Source organism: Trematomus bernacchii, unplaced genomic scaffold, assembly GCF_902827165.1.
Source record: "Trematomus bernacchii unplaced genomic scaffold, fTreBer1.1, whole genome shotgun sequence".
Lineage (NCBI taxonomy): Eukaryota > Metazoa > Chordata > Actinopteri > Perciformes > Nototheniidae > Trematomus > Trematomus bernacchii.
This window is the reverse complement of record NW_022988098.1, coordinates 2,692,430-2,718,351: the sequence shown is the minus strand read 5'-3', so window position 1 is coordinate 2,718,351 and position 25,922 is coordinate 2,692,430. Positions and strand designations below refer to the sequence as shown.

At 39.3% G+C, this 25,922-nt stretch overlaps 1 protein-coding gene across 6 annotated transcripts; it reads left to right on the top strand.

The window, feature by feature from the left end:
* On the top strand, nucleotides 1-25,844 carry LOC117475483 (serine incorporator 1-like). 6 transcript variants are annotated; one of them, XR_004555173.1, is made up of 12 exons: nucleotides 20-156; nucleotides 778-971; nucleotides 1,932-2,011; nucleotides 2,111-2,248; nucleotides 4,492-4,661; nucleotides 8,860-8,950; nucleotides 9,441-9,648; nucleotides 13,295-13,423; nucleotides 15,932-16,048; nucleotides 19,243-19,386; nucleotides 25,127-25,321; nucleotides 25,694-25,844. XR_004555173.1 is itself a non-coding variant. In XM_034121708.1 (9 exons), exons 1-9 carry the CDS (start codon nucleotides 121-123, stop codon nucleotides 15,975-15,977), a joined length of 1,092 nt encoding a protein of 363 aa, XP_033977599.1. In that variant the 5' UTR covers nucleotides 20-120; the 3' UTR covers nucleotides 15,978-16,079. The 6 variants fall into 6 exon arrangements, 1 of the variants encoding a protein (XP_033977599.1); XR_004555175.1 differs by lacking the exon at nucleotides 25,694-25,844 and adding an exon at nucleotides 23,263-23,570 and having other exon boundaries at nucleotides 25,127-25,156; XR_004555174.1 differs by lacking the exons at nucleotides 25,127-25,321; nucleotides 25,694-25,844 and adding an exon at nucleotides 23,263-23,737.
* The last annotated feature ends 78 nt before the right edge of the window (nucleotides 25,845-25,922 follow it).

Sequence of the window (25,922 nt, the reverse complement as noted above, 5' to 3'; positions counted from 1 at the left end):
TGCCTGTGCAGCAGCGCCACCTGTCTGCTGTGCAGCTGCTGTCCCAGCACCAGGAACTCCACGGTGACCCGGATCATCTACGCCTTCATCCTGCTGCTGGGGACCATCGTGGCCTGCATCATGCTGTCCCCGGGGGTCGATCAGCAGCTGAAAAGGGTATGAGTTAACTGTGGAGATACAGTCAATGTATAGATATATAACACGTTTATTCACGGTAATGCTCTATTGCTGTGTCGAACAGAACAGTTCCAGCTCTCCTGTGTTCTCATTCTGTTCCGAGTCCTTGTTCCAGAGGTTTCAATTACAATCATAACGTGCGATGATTGTCTTTGTGTGATGAAGTTCACTGACATTACACAGATGTTTAATCATCTCATGACGCTGGATACAAAGGTTTAATTCAGCTGGAGCTGCCTACTTGTTATTACTTAAGAGCTGACTCTCTGTTGTAGATAGATGATGTGGCAGATGTGTAAGAATGGACAGCGAAGCATCTGATTTGTTCTCTGGCAGTTATTTTCACCAACAACATTGTGCAGACCGTGTCTAAATCGCGCCAAAACTATCAATAATAACTCTTAAAAGTCCTACGGTTTAAACGTAACAAAAACCGATGAGTTGGCTACTAAAAGTGTCACTGAACAAGATCACAAGGCACAGACGTTCTTTTAAATCGTATACTTAGGGTTAGGGTTACTCGGTAACTGGCCCGGTGTTTCCGAACATGAAATGGACTTCAGCTCCTGCTCTTTTGAACCCTTCCTGTGTGTGCTGTAGATCCCTGGCTTCTGTGAAGACGGGGCCGGCTCCTCTATCCCTGGCATGCAGGCCGATGTCAACTGTGAGATGTTCGTGGGCTACAAGGCAGTGTACCGCATCTGCTTCGGCATGAGCATGTGGTTCCTGGGGTTTTCCATCCTGATGATTAACATCAAGAACAGCAGAGACCCCCGTGCTGCCATCCACAACGGGTAAGCCCCGCAGTAACAGCAGCAGCTCATGCAATCTATCACAAACACTGTTTCTGACTCCCCTTCATGTACCTGAGCACGCTTTAAAAAAAACAACTCAACCTCCATATTCTCACTGGAGATGTTACAAGATAAACCATGTAACAAAATTGCAACACAGACAATTCCTGTAACAAAAAGGATAATGTGGGCATATATGAAAAAGATAACCCTAACCCAAAAAGCTTCCAGGTATTTCCTTGAGCTTTTTTTGCAAACACAAACAAACAACACTGCCAAGTTCTTATTTAATTATCTGCACTTAATTTTTGTTTGTTTTCCCATGTCCCACCTTATTAAGAACTTCATTTCAATACCTTGAAACTGTGAGTTGCTTATTTAAAACGTCCTTAATTATTTTTATTTTTTTTATGAATTGTGTTTATCGCTATTTTTACATAGATTCTTCAAAGGATTGCCTTATTCTAGGCGTCTCAAAAGGACAATTGAATATTTGTATCACAACAAGATAGAAATAGATAGACAGAGAGATAAAGAGAGACAGAGGCGTGTCTCCAGGAGTTTCCATATTCACACACACACACACACACACACAACCACACACACACACACACACACACACACACACACACACACACACACACACACACACACACACACACACACACACAGACGTTGCAGCTGGTCATAAGGCTGAAAGGTCTTTCTTGTGGATGTCGCCTGTTCTTGTCCCTGTATGGGATACGCTTGTCTAATAAACAGTCATGTGAACAGTTATGACATCTGAGCAGATCTGATTGTTTGTCCCACATTAAACCTTGCAGTGTGTTAGTGTTTGAATCAGAAGAAACTCTGGGGAAATTAGCTTTGACCTTAAGGATCACTGTTTAGAAATGCTTTCAAACTCTAAATGTATGTGTATGTACATCCTACTCTATGATCAGCTGTTGTTTTTCTCAGATTCTGGTTCTTTAAGTTTGCTGCCCTGGTGGCAGTTACAGTTGGCGCCTTTTATATTCCAGATGGGCCTTTCACCTACAGTAAGAACTTCCTATTCTACATTTAGTATGACTTCCAATATACAGAGTTGTTGTAATACCAAGGGAGTTACTGAATGAGCTGTGTGTCTATGGTTGCAGCGTGGTTTGTGGTGGGCTCTGGGGGGGCTTTTTGCTTCATCCTGATCCAGCTGGTGCTGCTGGTGGACTTCGCCCACTCATGGAACGAGTCATGGGTGGAGAAGATGGAGACCGGCAGTTCCAGGTGCTGGTACGCAGGTCAGTGACTCAACAGTGTGTACAAAATGATACACTGCATACTACTTGCAAGTATGTTTGAGCGTGTGTTTTGTTAATACTTTGGAATTCAACAATAAGATACATTTGTAAGTAATAACATGCAGACTATGGGATAATGTGTGAACCCGCTTATTACATGACAACTTACTGTTTAAATCAATATTTGACACAATATATTGATTTAAGCAGGATTTCATTGATTTAAAAAATATTATATTACTTTCGCTAAGAAAGAAATAGTCTGTTCTACTGCATTTTCTTCTGTGACTGTCCAAGTCTGTCGCAACATTTACCGTGACACAACATTCGGCCGTTCCCAGAAACAACCAATTACGACGAGAAATGCGTATCATGAAAGTTACGGTACTTATTAAGCATTTTACAACTTATACCGTAACTTGCAAAAGTGCTTTGTTTTGAACGTTCATCACTATATTAATCAAAAGGAGAAATATGAACGTTACTTTTTTACTAAAATGATCAAATAAGTCAACATTTCACAGTCTTTACTGAGCTGTGTGGGGTTTCTGAAACTTTTAAAAACATCTTTAATGGTGATATACACAGTGATAGATGTTAAGGACAAACGTTTACAATAGATTAGGGCTGTCAGTCGATTAAAATATTTAATCGCGATTAATCGCATGATGTCCATAGTTAATCGCGATTAATCGCACATTTTGTATCTGTATTTTTCAAGTTTTTAATACTCTTCAACATATGAGTGGACAAATATGCATTATGCAAATGTTTGTTTATTATCATTGGAACAATGACAAATATTCTCCTGAATATTCTCAACACAACCACCTGGAACCTCTCTCTCTCTCTTACACTCTCTCCCAACCCTGTGTACTTCTTTGCACTGAGCCAGTTGCTCAAACAGACAAGCCTGTTTACAGTTGTCGGCGAAATGCCGCTCCTCTGTCTTCATAACAGTCAAAGCATGAGACTGAAGTTCCCACTGTGGGTCACAATAATGCGCTGTGATGTGCAGTCGACACGTTGGATGCGATCCGAATGATCTAACGCAGCCCCTCGTCCTCCACAATGTTAAGCTGTAGCCACCCATTTAGCTATCGCTGTTGTTGTCCAGGCGTCTCCCCGGCAAACTTAGAAGCGCAAGCGAGCGGCAGGAGCGGGGCTGTCGGCATCAGCATCAGCTGTGTGCTTGGCTTGCTGTTTAAAACACCTTTTTTTGTATCCATATCTCTCGCTAGAATCTCCCACCATCCAACTAACAACAACAACAACGTCAAGCCTTTGGGCTCTGAAACTACGGGGCGGGCCGAGGACAAATACACATGCGTTAATCGCACGTTAAAATAATTAGTGGCGTTAAAAAAAATGTGGGTTAACGCGTTATTAACGCGTTAACTTGACAGCCCTATAATAAATACATTTGTATTGATTTGAAGATCATTTCATACAATCATACGTATTGGGATTCATGTGGATTAATACGAGTGGACCGGAGGGAGAGGGTGACAAGCATAAGTTTCACTTTCCTTTTTTATTTCAATTCCAACTGGTCATGAAGAATATGTTTCTCTGTTGTCCACGTTCATAAAGCATAAAACAACAGCATCAGAGCACGGTGCAGAGTCTCTAGATGAGTTTACAGTAGTCCATCGTTCTTATTATACATCCATGTTGTAGTCCGCTGTATAGAAAACTGTAGTTTCCCCACAGCAGCAGACGCACATTGATGACGTCCGCTGGCGCATCATAAACACGTCGGATAGTGAAAGTGCAGTCGGATTCTCAAAGCACCGCAGTCTCTTCTCCTAAGTCCTTTTAAATTCTCCTATCCACTATCCCTTAACCCTGTGACGTTTCACACAGAGGTCAAGGGATAGACGATAGGAATAGACGATAGGAGCTGATTTTTGGACAATTCGACTGCAGCCATCGTCTCTCTTCTTCTGCTGTTCCCTTTAGTGTTTACTTCCTGTCTCTCTTCAACCTCTTTTCTTCTCTTACACTGTTTTTCTTGATCTTATTCTCTTTTATTTTCTATTCATTTGTGCTATCCACAATTAAAATAAATGTTCAAAAGGTATTCCATGGTGTTTTCTGTTGGAGGAAAGCTAATTTGTATTTTTTAGCTGACGTTAAATTGACCGGACTTCTTTTTGCTGGTTGATATGACTGCAAAGATTCCTTAATCCTTAGCAGTGGTCTGCTATCAAATATGAACCTTTTCTACCTTGTGTTTTTAGCGTTGCTGGTGGTCACTCTCATCAACTACATCAGGTCCTTTACTGCTGTGGTGCTGTTCTTCATCTTCTACACAAAGCCTGATGGATGCTCCATCAACAAGTTCTTCATCAGCTTCAACATGTTGTTCTGCCTGGTGGCCTCCTTCCTCTCTGTGCTGCCTAAAGTTCAGGTACAGCAGTGTTTCTCAAAGTGGGGGGCGCAGAGGCATGACAGGGGGGGCGCGAGAGACCAGGAGGAAAAATGGTTTTGAAAAATAAAAAATCATAATTTGAAAAAGTATTGATTCGAAAATAATATGATACAGTACAAGTACGTCTGGGTCTCTGTGTTTCAGCTCGGCTCTGTGTGTGTGTGGCACGAGCCATTTTGTGTGCGTGCACGAGCGAGAGAGAGAGAGAGGGCACCGGTACCGGAGATCGTTGTTAGCTTCTGGTGCTAGCGAGTTAGTGGCCGGGTCTCAAACGTTTTGGTCACGATTAATGTAAACAATTATTTCCGAGGCACACGTTTATATGATCATTATAGTTATACAAAAATAAGAGAATAAATGAAAAACAGGTTTGAAATACTATATGACAGTAAAAAAATAATAAAGTTTAAAAGTGAGTGATTTGTAAAATATCCATAAAGAAATAGTAAATCTGCTTACAGTTCTGTTTCAAATGGGTGTTGAGAGATGTATCCATAGATCTCTTCATGTTGCTCTCAAAGTGCACCAGATTGATGCTTTTGACTTCAATATTTAAAAAAAAAATCTTCCTGGGGGAGCATTGTTTTATTTAGTGGGAATGCTGATACAGCATTCCAACTATATGTTCTTCTACGGACAAAATTATTATTATTCCGCCGGAACTTTGCACCTCTTCTTCTCCTGCATTCAACATCGCAGAAACTCCGTTCAAACATCAAAACGTTCAGCTCGGTCGGGAATCGATAGCTATTACTTTTATCATTCATAACTTTCATAATTCCAGAGATACATCCCATAATTCATCACATTTTTAACCATTGAAGTCAATGGAGAAAATCTTCAGACTTGAACAATCTTCATGCGACTTCAACTGCTGAACTGTTCATTCATACTTTCACTCAGAAACCTCATTCCAACTTTAAAATGTTACACATCTTTCTGACATTATTCGTGTAACACAACTTTTAAATCTGATTTTTACTTTTAGAGATATTAAACATTGTTCAGACCTTGGTAAAGAGGCTTTCTTCAGATTTTAACATTAACTAGAGTGCGTGATGTTACAGCTAGAGGGTAGGAAATCTTGAAATTTGCCTTCATATATATTTTTTTAAACTGCCATAATTCCCAAACCCTACATTCCTGAGACATCATTTTTCATGACAAACGTAGGAAAACATCTCGTAGCTTGAAAAATGACAAATAATTAAGCAAAATAATTAAACAAAATGCCTCTTGAGGGCATGAAGTGACAAAAACGTTCAACATGTCTCCATTAAAACCCATTGTAATTTCAGGCTGATATTTCCTCACAGCAGCAGCCGCATACCTTTAGTTAAACTGCCAAAAAGGCCACATTATTAACCCGAAAGTACACAAAAATTACACTTCAGATACTCAACTTCCTTGACATGCTTCACGTTTTGAAATTTCACAGATATCTGTTATGGTTCTTCCACAAAACGTTCACATGTAAGAGCTTTATCTCTCATTCAGAACAATGCAAACAATGTAGACTCGGCGGTCTTAAAATCCCCACAATGCTTTGCGCACGGACCAATTTCCCCAAATCTGTGGCGGAAGATGTAAGGCGGGGCCTCTTGCTATTCCGACGCACACCTGCACACTGTATCCTGTTCACTCTGCTTCTGCCGCAATGCTCAGGCAGTATTCATGACTCGCTTCTGCAAGCAAGCTGTACTCGGCAGAATGTGCTACCAAGCAAGGAACACCCACACTCTCACACTCACTCTCACTCTCACACACTCTCACACTCTCTCTCTCTCACACACACAATGTTTCAAATGGCCCAAAACTTCACAGGTTTGGTAACGATGCAGCCATCAACGCATCTAAGCGTATTATGGGGTGTCATCAAATGCCGTTGCCATGGCGACAGACCACTCGCCATGAAACACGATGTCGCTGTAAGTCCAATGGACATGGTCCAATCGTCCCCCAATCTTCACTTGTATATCACCGGTCCAGCCCTCAACAGCTCTACGTCAATTATGCGGTTTCTTCAAATGCTGTTGCCATGGCAACACAATGCTCGCCATGAAACACGGTTTTCTCATAACTTCAGTGAAAATGTTCCAAACGGCCCAAAACTTCACAGGTTTGGTAACGATGCAGCCATCAACGCATCTAAGTGTATTATGGGGTGTCATCAAATGCCGTTGCCATGGCGACAGATCATTCATCATCAAGTTAGTTCAAAAGTTTGTAGTTCAAATATTCTGCTGCTTTTCCAAGCCTTTTTACTTTCTTTTCTTCACTCATCACACATTCAAGCCCCCAGTGTTCATGTATCATTTCAATCTGAATTCTTCACTTTCTTCTTACACATTACATTTCAGCATAGCAGTTTAGCGTCAGCTTTTCAGCATAAAGCATTCCCACTAGCAATTTCTTCAGGAATTGCATTCTCTAGTTATCACTGTTCTAGCAAAGGAATGCTCACGTTCATATTGATGTATTTTAAGAAATGTTAACTTGGCCCATTACGTGACTATTTGTGTTTGGGGGGCCCGACTTTTTTTTGAGAACCACTGAGGTACAGTAACAAGACCGTGTCGTTCACATGAGAAAACTGTGACATTGTTTTAAAAAATTAGAGGGGAAACAATTCCATGAACACCTGTAAAGTAGTGTATCATGTTGTGTACATATAGTAAACACAGTCCAGTACAGGCTAATAATAGTGATACAGTCATCATACTATGTAAATCAAAATAAAAGTTCAGCTCCCCTCCTCTCATCAAATTAAGACAAAACCACGATAGGGGAAGCTGCAGATATAGCAGACTGTATATTAAATACAGGCATTATATTTTGAAAATGACTATGGTCTGATACTTTTCACCAAGTGCGTTCCTTTGTGTACACCATCTGTGTATTCTCACCATTTCCATCAACTTACAAATATCCCAACAAAAGATAACACTGTTGTGACTGTTAACCTCTCAGCTGTGTGTGTTTTGATGTCTGCATTTTAACGTGTGAAACTGAAACTCCAGCTGGGCTCAATGTTCACTGTCGGGTTCGGGTGACATTTGTTGAACAGATTAAAAAGCCCTTTGGGTTTTGAACTACATATTTGCAGACAAAACCGCCATAATCTTCCGGACACAATAGTGACTTCATATAGAAAGGGTCAAAAGTCTTTGCAGTGTTGCTCTAAGAACAAGTTACTCCTCAGTATCAGCAAAACCACAGACAGATTGTTGGTTTTATAAAAAAGGAACAGAAGACACCCCTGTATATATCAATGTAACTGATGTGAAACAAGTTAATAGTTTCAGTTAAGGCTAATTCATTGTATCCTGCACAGGGCAAGCAGTACGTTTCTTACTCTAAAGATGAGTCCTTTCCATGAATCCTTAAATGTGACTATATTTGGGAGAGAATGATTTTTACATTACATGTCACTTGTTAGACGCTTTTATCCAAAGCGACTTACATACTCAGTACTGTGGACAATCCCCACAGGAGCAATTTGGGGTGAAGTGTCTCAGGGACACAACGACATGCTGACTGCAGTGGGACTCGAACTTGCTATCCCCTGATTCGAAGTCCAGCACACTAACCACTGAGCCACAGCCAATGATCTGACACAAGGAGAGATATGTGACCTAAAACCTAGTTAGATGATTCGGAACATGACAAATCTCAAAATGCATTACACAAGTGTAATGTTGTAATATGTTATTTTCGGTATACGTTAAAAGATAGGAATTAGCTCAAGTTACTATGAGGAGTATAAAGCATCCTGAGAGGAGAAATTGCACACAAGCATGGTGAGCACTCTGAACTCCACCATATATCATAAACATTCAATTGTATTCTAGTCTGATTTAAATACTTGTTTCTATGTTATTGTTGTTCTTTCAGGGGCAACTTACATGTTTCTGTTAATCACTGCATATCACCACCACAACAACTAAATAAAGGTGTAGTTCAAATTAAGCTGACTTGCTATTCAACTTCTAAAGATGTCCTTAATTACTGCATCCAATCTGAACCTCATTTTCAAATGGAATTCCAGCTGCTTTAAAAAGAAAATAAATAACTAAACTAACAACATAAGAGTGAATGAAGTTGGCCCAGTTATCATGGAGTATTTCATGTTATTTATGTTTCATTGTCTGCCTATTTGATCTGTGTGTATCCTCAGGAGTCGCAGACCCGTTCAGGTCTCCTGCAGTCCTCCATCATCACCCTGTACACCATGTATCTCACCTGGTCCGCCATGACTAATGAACCTGGTGAGGATGTCTGCTGCATGCGTGAATTACTGCTGTAAACATTGATTCAGTTAGGAATGAGCAGAAACAATAGGAATCCATTCGCTACAACCAAGGAACCGGACGGTGTTTCTGTCTCTGGTGTTCTTTTGAAAGAAATAGCCTCTTTCTACGTCATAAGACTTTGACTTATACCTTTCGTTTGATATGCTTTTGTGGTTTTGTTCAAAAAGCATGATTTATGTTGTGCCTGCAGCAGAGCAACATGTTTAATTCCTCCATAGAATGTGCAAAAGTATTCACACACAAAGCATTACTATTGATTTAATATGGTCTAAGTCAAATGTTCACGCTACTTTCAAGGATCTCATGTCTCATGTCTGTTTTTCCAAAGAACGTGTTTTTAAGGCATATGAGAGGCAACAACACGTCTGAAAATAACAAGCAATAACTGTCCCCCTTTCTACTTAAACCCCCCGTGCTTCTTTAATCCCCCCCCCCCCCCCCTCAGATCGAGAGTGTAACCCCAGCCTGCTGAGCCTCTTCCAGCAGATAGCAGTGCCCACCCTGGCCCCTCTGGAGATGGAGAACCAGACGGCGGTGCTGATCCTGGGCCCGGACACAGAGGAGCCCGTCCTTACGTCCCCCTACCTGCCGTGGTGGGATGCCCAGAGCATCGTGGGGCTCGCCATCTTTGTCCTCTGCATCCTTTACTCAAGGTAGGCTGAGATTAGAAACAATGAGATCACCTCATGCAAACTATTTTCATTCACAAACTTCCCACAAGGTCCAAAAATGTTCCCATGAGCATCATGTGAAGTGTAGCTGTGATGGGCCGAATCACAGGTTTTAATTGATTATTGATCGGCTTGCCCACATCTAACTGCACAGTGACACGTGTTCAAAGAGGACAGAAAGTCTTGATACGCTTTCAATATGAACACAGTGGTTTAACTCAGAGGATTTAGTTAGTGTGGGTGTTTGTCACAGCTCATCATCCCGGAGGTTTCATTACATCACATGCAAGCCTTCTTCACTGTCATAAACAAACAGATGAAATAACAATGTGACCTGTGACGAACACTGTGACTTAAAAAATATATTTCAACTAAAATCTAATATTCAATAGCCGCGTTCACACCGGAGTACTTTTCCCCGTACTTTTCGCGTTTAGTTCTGTTAGTACCCCTTATGTCGCGTTCACACCAAAAAGAGTACTTCAAGCCGGGAACTTTTACCCCCATGTTTAGTGCCTGCTGAGAGATGGTACTTTCCTGGGGGAAAAAAGTGCCCCAGTTCTGATTGGCTGGGCGAATTGCAAACCACGCCCCGTAAAACTCTGAAATGTTTTGTAGAGCCGCCATTTTATTATCCTCGCATTAGCATTATTAGCATTAGCATTCGCCCAGCGCACAAACGCAGAGAGACTAACTTATGGCAACACAAAATAAAACATGGGAGCGGTGGAGATGAGGAGGTGTCGGCGTTCTGGCGATTTACTCAGAAGGCTTCAGTAGAAGCTGCTGGGAGTCCCAGCAGCTTCTACTGAAGCCAGTCCCCAACTCCGGGGACTTCCGGCCGGGGACTCCGGGTGGCAGTATACACCGTGAAGTGGTTTGCGGCCTGCCAGTAAACCCAAAGCAGAAGAAGACGAAGTGACGTCAGCAGCTCATTTGCATAATCTTCCCTCAGGGAACTTATTCCGGTGTGAACGCGATCTGTACTAAGTGCCCTGGGGTAATTAGTGCCGGGGCACTGAGTGCCGGCACTAAGTACGGCAAAGTACTTGGTGTGAACGCGGCTAATGGCAACAGCCTCACAGATAAAGTTCCATTCAAATGTTTTCTTACTAACTACCTGTGTTTATGAGACAGGTACTCCTCAGTAGGGCTGCCCTCGACTAAAGATTTTTCTAGTCGTCAATTAAGGCGATTAGTCGACTAATTGTCGCACGTTTATGATACATTATGATTATAAATATATATATGTATGGGTTAGGGTTTTTTTTTTTTATTCTTTTTTTTTTTCCAAAATGGTTTCAGTTTCAAAGGCTGATAAAGAGCGTTATTATAACAGCATGGTACGTTGTGCTTCACATCAAATATAAAATAAAACTTTAAAAATGAACATTTGAAATATGAATTAAATGTAGAGAGCGCATGAGAGTCACAGCGCACGGCACGGACGCAGCGGTGTAAACAGCAGAAGCTCCGGTAAGGATTCTTATTGTGTGTGTGAACAAGCAGTGAGGACACACACGGAACATTTAGTTCTAGTTTCTATTATTCATATCTGAATATAACAACCCAATAAATACTACAGAGGAAACGGAAACACTGAAAATATGAGCGTCGGCAAAAATCCCTCCGCATTACGCCCTCATCATGAAATGAAAGCTTTGTAGTTTTCTGAGGTCAGAATGATTATATAAAAAAATCGAAAACTAGCTTGTTGTAGGACTAGTACCAATGAATGGAGCAAGTTTCATGAATGTGACACTTTTATTTTGTAAGATAGCAAGGGGGGGCATATTGTGATAACCAGGCCTGTCATAGAATGCACCCCACCCAAAAAGATGTTTGTATTAATCCCACCCTCAAGCATTTTTCAGGGTATGGTTGTAGGACTAGTACCAATGAATGGAGCAAGTTTCATGAATGTGACACTTTTATTATGTAAGATAGCAAGGGGTGCATAACGTGGCAAAAATATGCTGACAAAGACTATGTAACATTTGTAAACATATATTTTGATTATTATATGACAAATATGTAAAATGAAACAATACATTTTAAAGCACGTGTATACAGACAGGACGTAACAATAATAAGAAAAAAAAAAGATTAAAAAAAAAAAAACTGAAAAGGAAGTGACGAATGAATTTCGACACCACTACCATCAAATACGGAGCGAAAAGTTTAACCACAAGAATCAAGACTATATGAGCTACCACTAAACAACTCACAGTCTGAAAATTACCATTAATAAAAACCCTGAACGTTTACTTTTCGTTTTAAACATCGTTTTAAGGTGTAAACGTGTCATTTAGAAATGCGCGTTCCCGTGACAAGGGGGGCATTTCATGATGGGGGTGCATAATTCACAAATGCCTGATTGAAAGTTGTCAATGTTAAAGAGATATTCACAGATCTTTTTTTTATTTGTGAAAATATTTAGTCTATTTGCAGATCTGTTTTACATTTGCAAATTTATTTGTGAGTTTGCAAATCTTTTAAATGCATTTGTGGATGGTGTTTTACATTTACAAATCACATATTTACACACAAATTATTTTTCTGTTCACACAAATAATTATGAGACATATCTATGCCCATAGAAAAGCAGTTTATAAAACCCAAATCCCCAAAAAGCATAATAGGGCCCCTTTAAACTGACGTAAAGTCACAGAGAGGGATCACCACTTATTACACTTCATCCTGAGAACATGAATATCAAACATGTTGCTGCTTGGTCAGGGTTTTATAATGACTTTGATTCATTCTCCGGGCATGTCGTGTAGTGTCGTGTACTGGCCGCGGCCGCAGCTAGACCCTTCTCGTGGAGTTGGCAACACTGGTTGTCAGGCGCGAATTTTGTATCATTTGAAAAAGCGTTACTGCATTTTCTGTATTTTCTCGGAACTAAACGGTAAACGCTACAAAAATGACTGACAACATGTTGACCGGAAAGGAGGCCAAACACGAGGCTAAGAGCGATCTTATCTCTGTTCACAAGGTAACGCCCGTTTACTGTTATTACTGTGTGAGTGATTCTATAATTTAGGGTGCATTTCACATCAACAAAACAGTACAAAGAAAGTGTTCTTTCTCAATAGAACAATCAGTGGTTCAAGTTAGTATATTCCTCAGTGTAACATATCCACTGGTTGCAAAGCTTAAACATTTTTTTATTTTATTTTATTTTAAGGGAAAGGATGTTTTCACTACTCAGTTTGTCAACTATGTTACGGACAAACTTGATGTCATTACAATCATTTGATTAAGTCCTGCACTTCAAGTAAAATCAAATTTGAAAGGCTCTTGAGTCCATTCTACCATATATCCAAAGATTTTTTAAAGTTTAAAAAATAATTGTATTAAAGTTTTGTTTTTTCATGTGATATGTTCAGCACTGTCATTAAGTTTAGGGATATTTTGTATTATAAAACTACCATACAGGTCATTTGATAGTTTTAAGAGATGTCATGTAAAACTCCAACCTGTGTTATTATACATTATACTATAAAGGATATCAGAAGCACTATTTTAGATATTTTAAATTTGAAAAAATGAGGTGCAACATAGTTGACAATGAAAGTCAAACATTTGACGCAAATAACATGTGATTGTGTGACTGTGTCTGCAGAGACAGATCGATGAGATCAAAGACCCGAAGCAGGATCGGCAGAGGCTTCTGGATGAGATCCGCTCGCTGGAGAGCAACAACAAGGATCTGGAGAGGACCGTCTCTGGATACGAGACCAGCCAGAACAAGGTGGCTTTAGACTTAACATTCAAATCCAGCATTGGTTTTGATATACAAATAAATACAATTTTTTACAATGTCCGGGGCGGGAGATTAATGTGATTGATTGTTGGTCGCGAGCCAGATACGCCCACCGGCAAGCTTCAACACATGCTGCCGTGTGGACGTACCGTTAGAGAGACTGGCAGAAATACATAAATAGACAAACAAAAAGATTTACTGTATGAATCACAAAGAAAGTATAAACATAAGACCCTGAAAAAAGTAAAGGAATTAGACTAAAGGCTTCCAATTAATGCAAAATGTAAGGTTTTTGGTCAGTGGGGAGAATATTACCTTAATTGGTCATAATTTGTCTTGAATACATGTTAAATGAAATTAATATTTTTAATCTAAAGTAGCAGCTCAAAATACTGAGTAATTCCTTTTAAAAAAAAATGTATTTGATAAATGCTAAAAACCCGGATAGCGAGTGTGCGCAGAATATTGATTTAAAAACAAGTCCTAAATCTAATTTGCCTTAAACGATACAAACCCTGTATTGACAATGTCTGTATGTAGATAATGAGAATATAAGCAATTTTTCATTTTAAGTGAGTGAGTCCTCCCCTAAAACTCCTTCCCCCCAACAGGACAGGAGAACGTTTTCTAAAAACTAAAACAGTCATTGTCCAAACGTTAGTGACCAGGAGCTTAAAGTTAAAGGTCTCCTATCATGCTAAATGCACTTTTTGATGTCTTTTAGACATAAATATGTGTCCCCGGTGTGTCGGGGAACTCACGCAGCGTCAGAAAATAAAACCCTCTCTTTTCCTCCATACCCAAATCTCTAAAAACGGGGCTACAACGGAGCTGATCCAGATTTGCGTCCGATATAACGTCATATCGGAAATGTAGGCTAGCTTTACACCCACGGCCCTATGAGAAACGTTGCTATCAGAAACAATGCCCGACTGTTTTGGACGTAATATGGTCGGTGTTTACATTAGCATCGCTAACACTCAGAGCTAACCTGTACTGGAGAGCATGTGTGTGAAGAAGCAGGAAATAAAAAGGAACTCACCTTGTGGTATAACCGGCAAGAGAGAAAGCCTTTGAGCTCCATACTGTTTCAGAAATAATCCTTGATAATCCATGATATGGCGTTTCATCACGGCAGCATTTAGTTTAGACAGTAGCTGCCGGGTCCCGCATGAGCTCAGACCCCTCCTTTTTTATTTTGTATCAATTTATTTTTATTTGTTAAAGCTTTATACCCAAATCAGCACTTTTGAAACAGGAAGTGAAATAGAGGGATATGAGGCATGGCTAGAATGGGTGATCGGTTTGGTATTTTGAGCAAAACACTTCATAGACATGTTTTTTATATATTTTTATACATCTGAGACTATTGCCTAAAAATAGCATGAGCTATGTGACCTTTAAAGTAACTTGTAGTAAACAGAGGTGGGAAGTAGTGGAGTACAAATACTTTGTTACTGTACTTAAGTACATTTTTCTGGTATCAGTACTTTACTCAACTTTTTACTTTTATGTTGAACACAAATACCTGTACTTTCTACTTCTTACATTTTGAACACAAATACCTGAACTTTCTACTTCTGACATTTTTAACCCAAATACCTGTACTTTCTACTTCTTACATTTTGAACACAAATACCTGTACTTTCTACTTCTGACATTTTTAACCCAAATACCTGTACTTTCTACTTCTTACATTTTGAACACAAATACCTGTACTTTCTACTTCTTACATTTTGAACACAAATACCTGTACTTTCTACTTCTTACATTTTGAACACAAATACCTGTACTTTCTACTTCTCACATTTTTAACCCAAATACCTGTACTTTCTACTTCTTACATTTTGAACACAAATACCTGTACTTTCTACTTCTCACATTTTTAACCCAAATACCTGTACTTTCTACTTCTTACATTTTGAACACAAATACCTGTACTTTCTACTTCTCACATTTTGAACACAAATACCTGTACTTTCTACTTCTTACATTTTCCAAACAGGCTGGTTCCTTTAGTTTGAATGTGTGTTTGGTGGCGTGATCATTATTATTTAGAGTCATTGCGTGCCTATTGATTTGAACACGATCCGTGTATCCATCATTTCCTGGTCTTCTCTAAAGAAGAGGGACCAATGAAAATGTTGTCATGTTGCCGTTGTTCAGCATGGAAACATTCATTAGCTAACAATGACATTATTGTTCTATTAATATAAAGGGAGGTCAGGTACTCTTTAAAACAGATGGTAGTTATGGGTACTTTTTACTGAAGTACATTTCAAAGCCCATACTTCTTTACTTTTACTTTAAGAAGTTTAGTCAGTACTTCTACTTTTACCAGAGTATTTTAAACACGAGTATCTGTACTTCTACTTGAGTAAAGGATGTGTGTACTTTTGCCATCTCTGGTAGTGGGTAACAAAGACACTGAGTCTCAGAGAATCTGCTTCTCTCTGCCTGCATGGTTTCAGTGATGAGATGTTTCTTGTGTTTCAGCTTCAGAAGGAGCTGGTTAAGGTCGGTCACAGCAACACTCAGCTGAAGCTCAGCGTCTCCGAGCTGAGGCTCAAAGTGAGGAATGGAAACAAGGAGATGCACAAGATGGCGCAGAAGGTGAGAAACACTTTCAAACACTATAGAGGTTAAAATTAGGAATAACAGAGGATTTTAGCAGTCAGAACAACTAAAGCAGTTAATAACAGAAACGCCAAATAGTCACATCTAATAGAAATGTATAAAAGCATTTATTTTAATTGTGTAGCAGTCAGTTTATAATTTTGGCAGCACTGTTGAGCATTTTGAAAATGTATTTTCATGCCTCTGTGCAAGGCTTAGTCTTTCTATCTTTATAGCCAGTGGTGTAAAGTAAGTTCATAAACTCAAGTACTATACTTGGGTACAATTTTGAGATACTTAATAATAAATAAATTAATAATTAATTTAATTTATATAGCGCTTGTCATCTGCCAAGACAAATCTCGAAGCGCTTCACAGCAAAGGACACTGATACAATTTGAGACATTAAACGAATAATAATAATAATACAAATTAAAAATGTAAACAAAATTAAAACAAAATTAAATAAAAATTAAATATAAAATAAAATAAAAATAAATAAATAAAATAAAAGTCGGAGATAGCGATAAAAATGGCAATACTCCAGGTGTACCATGCTCAAAGTTTATTGGAAGGCCTGCCGAAAGAAGAGGGTCTTACGGCCCGTCCACACAGCAGCGTTAAAAAAATCTTGGAGGTGGGCGTATCTGAAGCTTGGGGATTTTTGCGAGCAAGGCACCAACAACCAATCACATGAATCTCCCGCCCCCGACATACGAAGCAAAAAAGCCCGAAGTAAACTGGATATAAACTCTCCAAACAGGAGAAAAACTACCACTGTCTCTGCCACCTCCCTCCATGCCTGGCTCCTCCGGTTTTGCTACTTTGTTCTTCTACTCCTCTACAGTTCAGAGGTAAATGGTGTACTTTTCCTCCACTACATGTATTTAATACCTTTAGTTACTTTACAGATGTGGATGAATGATGTGAAATCTAATCAAGTGTTAAATCAGACTTTAGTTCCACCTGGAGTAAATTCACAAGCTATTCACAAGTATACAAAGTCATTCAAACTAGCTGCACCTTTACCAGCTTTGAGAACACTTTCATGATCAATCATTATAAAACATATCATATATATTATTCTGAAATGGACCAATCTGCACAAAGACTACTTTTACTGTCGCTACTTTAACTATATTTTGATGAGAATACTTTTCTACTTTTACTTGGGGAACATTTTGAATGCAGGACTTTTACTGTAACAGAGTATTCCTACACTCTGGTACTTCTACTTTTACTCAAGTACAAGACCTGAGTACTTCTACTTTTACTCAAGTACAAGATCTGAGTACTTCTACTTTTACTCTAGTACAAGATCTGAGTGCTTCTACTTTTACTCAAGTACAAGATATATACTTATACCACCTCCGTTTATAGCCTATGAAAAAAACTATTTGAAAACGAAGGCTAAAGCTAACGTTAGCAGATAGTGACAATGTATGCTAGTTAGCGAGCTCAACGATTCATTAAATAATATTGTGACAGAAAAACTTTTCAGTGCACATCACGCTCTGCCGCTCCGACAGGGAGCTCTGCTCTGAACACCTGAACGGCCCGTTCTAACAGCTGTTCACCAGCGGTCCAGTCTGTGCCACAGTGACTCCGGACCGCACAGTTAATATTAACGAACGCACCGTAGGTAATGTAGCTGCTGAAGCTAGACCCTCATCCCGGAGCAGCAGAGCCTTATTATACATCCATGAGCAGAGCCGACAGGCAGGAAGACTCGAGCACACAGCTCGCGCTTCATTATAATATAAAAAAAAAGAACACCATGCGTGTCATGATGGCACATAACAGCTCGCGGCCGCAGATTACTCCGGGTCCCAAAATATTCAATCACACAAACGACCTATTTTGGATTCAAAACGGCGAATTTTGCCGAAAGGTGACAAGTTTGCATCCCTGATGATGATAGTTTCATTTGATTCGCTGCTAAGCAGAAGGGGATGGACAGTAACACAAAATGGTCTTCATTAAAGAAGATACTCACTTTATTTGTCTAACTGATGAAACATTTTGTTCATTTATATAACTAAATGCCAGGAGAAGTTGAAATCAAACCGATCATTTTGGCTCGAAGTTTTCCTTTAACTTTAAAACTAATTTATGCACCGCTTTGTTTCCAGTGTAGAAATTATTAAAGACCCCAATAACTCTTTACAGTTACACATTCCCAAAAGAAAGATGTGGTTAAAAAATGAAATATCCTAAATGTTTTGTGCGTCCAGCTGAAAGACCGGGAGACACATCTCCAGCGGCTAAAGGCAGACCTCCAGAACTGTGTGGGCTTAATCCAGGAGCCCAAAAAACTTAAGGAGAGCATCATGAAGATCTACGCCCGATATGTTGCTGACGGGGTGAAGGTTCAGAGAGAACTCTTTAAAGTAGAGACATTACATACTGATATACACCTGAACATCAGCAGGAGAGGACTCTTTAAAGTAGAGACATTACATACTGATATACACCTGAACATCAGCAGGAGAGGACTCTTTAAAGTAGAGACATTACATACTGATATACACCTGAACATCAGCAGGAGAGGACTCTTTAAAGTAGAGACACTACATACTGATATACACCTGAACATCAGCAGGAGAGGACTCTTTAAAGTAGAGACACTACATACTGATATACACCTGAACATCAGCAGGAGAGGACTCTTTAAAGTAGAGACATTACATACTGATATACACCTGAACATCAGCAGGAGAGGACTCTTTAAAGTAGAGACATTACATACTGATATACACCTGAACATCAGCAGGAGAGGACTCTTTAAAGTAGAGACACTACATACTGATATACACCTGAACATCAGCAGGAGAGGACTCTTTAAAGTAGAGACACTACATACTGATATACACCTGAACATCAGCAGGAGAGGACTCTTTAAAGTAGAGACACTACATACTGATATACACCTGAACATCAGCAGGAGAGGACTCTTTAAAGTAGAGACATTACATACTGATATACACCTGAACATCAGCAGGAGAGGACTCTTTAAAGTAGAGACACTACATACTGATATACACCTGAACATCAGCAGGAGAGGACTCTTTAAAGTAGAGACACTACATACTGATATACACCTGAACATCAGCAGAATAGGGGCTCCTAAAGAGTGCAGGGGTTAAATTCGGTCCCAGTCTCATTGGGAGTCTGCTTGTGTTGTTTTCTAGGTGGAGCAAAGTGACGTTGAAGGAGAATTTTATAGGGCTTTCTGTCGGCAGCGTGAGCATATGGAGAAAATGGTCAACGGGCTCAAGACCAGACTGGCCAGATCTGGTAGGCAGCATGATCAGGCCTATGACAAGATCCAGAAGGTAAGACATGCAACAGATTTAAAATCTTGGAACAATCCTAGTCTATAGTTGTATTCACATGACTCGTCGCCCCCCCGCAGAAGAACGTTGGTCTGACCCTCATAATAAATGAGCTGCTTAAAGGAGCTGCTTCTGAAGAATGACTCCCAACTCCTCCACCGTGCAGAGAGTGCCATCATAGCAATACTGGATCAATAAAACAATTTGTAATTGTTTCCATTATAACTCATTATTTCACAGTGGCACAGGATCATCTGCCAATACAAGCACTTTGGTTCATGTTCAATCCATAATAACATATAAAATTATAGTTGGATCTTTTTGTCTTGTTATTATTAGCAGAGAAAATGTAACGTTTGTTCAACTATATACAACTAGAAAATGCATTTCCTGCAGAAAATGCGTGCGAATGCTGTAAACTGTGAACATTTGTGGCTGAATTTAGCTGAAAATGCAGAAAAAGCTGAATATGTTATTAGCTGAATGGTAGCTGCTTTTAACTACAGAGACCAAGTCAGTGTGTTGCTGAACTTAGCAGAGAAATGCAGAAAAGTGAAATGATTTGAATCAAATTGTTACAGCTCAAATGCATTGCAATGACTTCCATGTTAAAAAAAGACTTTAAAAAGCTGAACATTTAAAAAAGTATAACATATTTAGAAAAAGTTGAAAGTTTCCCATCATGTGTTGAAAAGGCTGATTGAATCAAAATTGTTACAGCTCAAATGCATTGCAGAGTAGGAAAAATAGTGAAGAAGCTTAATATTTAAAAGAAAAGGTTTAAAAAACAACATTGATAGCCTCATTGTCCTGAAATAGCTGAATAAGTTAATAGTTGAATGGTTTCTGCAGCTGAAATTAGCAATATGGTCTAGCTGCGGCCGCGGCCAGTACACGACACTACACGACACGCCCACTACACGACACTACGGTGGCTGAGAGACATTACCGTACATGGCAGATTAAAAGCGAATTGACGACACTTATTATTATTGAGATCGTACATGGCAGATTAAAAACGAATTGCAAATGTTATTGTAGCATTTTAAGCAACTATTAGGCAAATAAATTAATAACCTAGTCTATCCGTTTGAGACACAACAGTATAACTTTCAACCCAAATCATTTTGTCAACAAACGGTGGTTTAGTAAACTTTTTTTTAATATATAAAATAGGTATTAATGAGATAATCTATTGATTATGTTTGTCTAACTGCTACACATGTATTTTATACATAAATGTAGATATTTGTGAACATCTAAATATAGTTGTTAAAGGTTTTAAGATATACATAATCACATCATGGGGTCATTAAGGAACAAATTAGGATGAGCGAACTATGGATAAATCAAAGAAAATAAAAGTATCGGAGGAACACAGGATTTAATTCTGCGTGGTTAGAGTTATCTGCTTTCACAGCAAACGATGCTTACCGGGATGTTTGATATGTGGAGAGAAGTTGTCAAAGGTGCTGCAGCCTTTACGTATCGAGGAGAAACACGGAAGAGGAAGACAGCTGACGATCTTCATCATAATTCAATCAGTTAACTATTTTTAGGGTGCAGCTATAGGTTTTATTTATTTCAAAGTGGGTACATTTTAATTGTATTTCGTTTCCTTCAAATGTGCAGAGGACTCCCCAAGTGCTGTGTTGATTCATTTGAAAGTAGGCCTGTGTATTGTTTTTTTAATTCTCCTTATAAGAGTTCTTTGTTCTTATTAGAGGTTAACAGTTTTATAATGTAATACATAATAAATGCAAAAAAACTGTAGTTTGTGTCTGTGATATAACAATAAATACAACTTTATAAGCTATCAAATATGTTTTGCGGCTCCAGACAAAACAAATAGTATATATCTATAATACCTGGGTATCTGGCTTGATGACTGTCTCACTTTTACATTTCATGTCAATAACCTGCTTAAAAAGCTGAGGGTTGGGCTAGGTTTCTTTTACAGAAATAAGTCCTGTTTCTCGCTTGAGGCCAGGAAAAGGCTCTGTGACCTTTTGACCTGTGCTGGACTATGGTGATTTGTTATATATGAATGCACCTGCCAATTACCTGAGCAAGTTAGATGCTGCGTATCACAGTGCACTGAGATTTGTGACAAACTGTAAAGCACTTACACATCACTGTACACTGACTGTAACCAAGGCGGTTTTGCCATCACTTACTGTACGGAGGCTCAGTCACTGGTACACGTTCATTTACAAAGCCATGTTGGATAAACTACCATCTTATATCTGCTCCCTGATCTCTCTGCGAATTGAAAGTAGTTATTGCCTGAGATCGCATGCTGTGGTTTTATTAAATGTGCCAAGTGCTAGGACTGTCTTAGGGAAGAAAGCTTTTAGATGTGCAGCTCCACTAACTTGGAACAGTCTGCAAAAAGAATGGAAAATGACCAATCTGGTACCACTACATGTTTTTAAAGCTCGGTTGGATGCTACACAATCAGATGCTGTTGGTACCTGTACATGTGGATAGATATGTAAATTGTAATCCCTGTAATTGTTGCTGTATGATGTCCTTTTGTTGTTCTGTTGTTTATGTTTTTATGTCTTCATGTGGAACCTACTGCTGCAGGTCTCCCTTGAAAAAGAGATCATTGATCTCAATGGGATTTCACCTGGATAAATAAAGGTTTTGAATTGAGTTGGAAAAGGGGGTAAAATGGCTCTTTTGGTCAAAAAGGTTGCAGACCCCTGGTTTAGTTAATGACTTTAAAATGCCATTTATTTAGCTGAGAGACATACACATGTTGATACTAACGCAACAGCTTTAGCTTTGAATGTATATCACGATTCAAACATCATGAAAACTGTGGTGAATTATGGAGATGGCAGTATCTCGTTGAAATAAATATTTGGCGTCTGTATTTATTTATAAAGCAAATACAAATATTTAAGTGGAAAACTGTGGAATCAGAGCAGAACTTCCCATGTTTTTATCCACATTTGTTTTTGTAAATAAACCCACATCAGTTTTCAGACACACAGAGTGTTGGTGGGTGTATGGTGCACTCTCTAAGCCGGGGTCCCCCTGGCCTGCTGTTAGCTTTCTCTGGTGGGAGCTGAAGTCTGTCCGCCACCAGGTTTCAGTCAATATGACTCCGCGGACAAAAGCCTTTTCGCAGATTAACCCACACGTTCTCGTAATAGCAAACCAAAATGTTCTACTACAACTCTCTCTCCAACAACTAACAGTTATTTATGATGATACATTTATCATTAAAGATCTCCATCCCAGTTTCTCAAAGTTCTGATGGCTTTAAATGTCTTGTGTTATCAGTCCACAATCCAAAGACATTCAGTAAAATATGATATTTAAAAGGAATGCAGGTAATCTCCATATTTGAGAGTTTGGAAACAACATTTTCTGAAATGTTTGCATTAAAAATCGTTTAGTTAACTTATCGATGCAGCATTATCTGACATAAAAAATAAATAACTATCAGATTAAAGTTAGCAAGTAGCAAAAAGAAAAAATTTGGCACACTTTTTCATCCTCTGCTCTCATTTCTGAACCTCTCGGCCTGACATGGTGCTGTAGAAGTAGTCTTTAAACTTGTGAAATAATCTATATTTGGAAGACTTTTTGTTAATTTAAGCGGGTGTGTTGGAGAGAAACTCCCTCTGACGTGAACTTTGGGATGTTAGCCTTTGCAGACCATTTACATGCACAGAAAACCTATATAACACACAACAGGAAAAGGAACAAGCATAATAGGGCGCCTTTAAGGTGTCAGGTCAACGAAAATGACATCAAGTACTCTATTCCTCTTTGCATTTATACATTTTTTGAGTTCCCATTTACTTTGGCTATTTCCTTCACTCATTTTCACATCCTCTGTTTCTCTTTCTCATCCCCCAGCCTGCCGCTCTGCTGCTGCCTGCTTTGACAGCTCAGATCTAGATGGATTACTGTAAGCCAATAAATCTGTCGGAGTCTGTGCCCCAGTGGTGACAGCCTGACGACCCCTGCTTGTGTGCCTCTACCCGTGTACGAAGGCATGCCCAAGTTTCCACATGCTCCCTGAACATGGTGTCAAAGTCAAAATCCCTGTGAAGCAGCCAAACATATCATGGCATATGGCTGGGGGACTGTGTGCCCTTAACCTGCATCTGATCCAGTGATAGGCTGAGATCCCACAAATCACATTCAGCCTGTCCACATGTAGAGTAAGTACACCACATGTACACTACATGTCAACCCCATACGATGAGCAGGTAGATATGCAGAGCCTTGTATACCTGTCATTCAAAATATAAACACAAGCAGTATTAGAGTAGGTCAGTGCACTGTCACTGGTAGACTATTCAAAGACGTTTTGTTTGTCACGATGACAAGCTTCAGTTTAAGTTTGAGTCCAGTGTTCATGTGATAGAAACCTGACCTCACTAAGGGTCAACGTGTTTAAATCCTTGCTACACAGTAAAGCCCCTTTTCAACTCTACGATCCTAAACACATAACCACATAATGACACCAAATAATGCTTCCGTATCAAGCTGACACTAATAACATAGGACACAATTACATTTGTAGAATAAAAATACAACACTAATAATTTATCCGTGTATTGTCAGTTCTTGGTCTAAATCACAACAGATAACAAAAAAGTTAATACTTTAAATGCTCTGGATGTTAATCCAAACTGACTGACTAGTTTGCACGTTAAAAACCCTGCTGAAAAAAACAGCATAGACCAGCTTAAGATGGATGCTGGGCTATGCTGGTTTTAGCTGGTAGTTAAGCTGGTCTATGCTGGTGAAGCTGGTATTTATGCTGGTCTACCAGCAGTCTTACTGGCGAAACTGAGACAGACACAGACAGACAGAGAGGGCGGGACACAGGGGAACGGCGAGACGGCAGTGGTTGAAACAAAGCGGTATAAAACATGGTTTTGACTGGCACTAACGCAGCGTCCACACGGCGGCGTGCGTTGAAGCTTGCCGGTGGGCGTGTCTGAAACTCGACCAACAACCAATCACATGAATCTCCCGCTCCGGACACACAAGCACGCGGTTTGATTGGCTAGAGCTTGTACTGGCATATGATTTGATTGGCTGACGCTTCCGTCGAAGCTTCAAAATGTGAACTTTTCTCAACTTTTGAAGCGAGCAACGCGAGCAAAGCGAAGCGACGGAACCACAATGCAGTTCGGCAAAGCGTGACGTCACCCCATTCAAAGTGAATGGGAAGAAGCGTTGAAGCTTCAACGCACGCCGCCGTGTGGACGGGCCGTAACAGTGTACGTTAATTTAGCAACTTAATGCTTTCCTGCTGTTGAATAAACCCTATATTGCTATTGATTTTATTAAAACTATGATTTGCAATCTTTTTGATTCCAATTACAATAATCTTTTTGTTATAATTGTAAAACACATCTTAACATCCATCAGCAATCAATAAAACAAATCATCCAACACAAAATAGAAGACATCTGGACCTATTCTATTTCTTGTTATACAACAGCATCTATTGGGACTGCTCATTGATGTCATCAAGAGCCATTTGTAGTCAGCCTCTCAGAATGTTTATCATTTCTTTGTCTCTTAACATTCCTATAATAATTTGTTTTTTTATTGTTGGTATTGTTTTGTTTTTTATTTTTGTTGTGAGAATCACTTTGCAATTGTGTAAGTGCTATATAAATAGTTATACTAATATTATTGTTGTTACCATCATTACTATTATTAATAATGTTTTCTTTGTTTTCTTTATTCATCGCTGCAGAAAGGATCATGCCAGCCCACATCAAACACCTGATCAAGAACTTGTGAATCTTCAGGCAGAAAAGATGAAAACACCTGTTCAAAGTTCCAGTTCCCTGTACATGGAACCATGCCTGTCTGGGACTCTGTTCCACATGTCTTCAGTCAGTTCTGGACCCCATGACTCGGACACTAGTTCTACCAAGGCTTATTAGAGGTAAGAGTGGTAGGAGAGGAGTGGAGTTATCTTTGTATTTAGGCTGCAAGTCGACACAGGTGATCAAATGCTGATGCTAATAATGATCCGATTCATTTGATATTGATTGTCTGCCAATATCGAATCCTGATCCGATTCTTCTATTTCCCAGATAATACAGCTTCACCGTGTACACTAGCTGTATTGGTTTTTGCCATTGTAATTCACCATAAGTAATTGTTGACTGTAACGTCTATGCCAACCAACTATAATTTGTAATGTCTTTTACCATACTTTAACGGTCAAGTTCTGGCAACCACAGCAGCCCAAATGTTAACGTAAATGTCAAGTTTTCTTTTTACAGTGTACTTATATCTGTACATTTCTTTTCAGTTTGCTTCAAGAAGTGGCTTCAGCAGACAGAAGTGCAGGCCAGATTGGGAAAGGCTGGACGCTACACAACGGGAAACATTATGGACATGAACAAGGAAAAACAAAAAACACTTTCTTTGTTGCCTTTTTCTTATCATACATAGTGTTACTGTTTTTGTTACCATTTAAATATTGAATTCTATTTACAGTATTACTTTTATTTTAAATCGAATGCACCTGTTATAGATAA

Excerpts from the sequence above, each read along its gene's own strand:
- LOC117475483 (XM_034121708.1), top strand. The coding sequence starts at position 121 with ATGCTGTCCCCGGGGGTCGATCAGCAGCTGAAAAGG. Across the intron at positions 972-1,931 it reads CGTGCTGCCATCCACAACGG|ATTCTGGTTCTTTAAGTTTG; the intron begins GTAAGCCCCGCA and ends TGTTTTTCTCAG. Across the intron at positions 2,249-4,491 it reads TTCCAGGTGCTGGTACGCAG|CGTTGCTGGTGGTCACTCTC; the intron begins GTCAGTGACTCA and ends TTGTGTTTTTAG.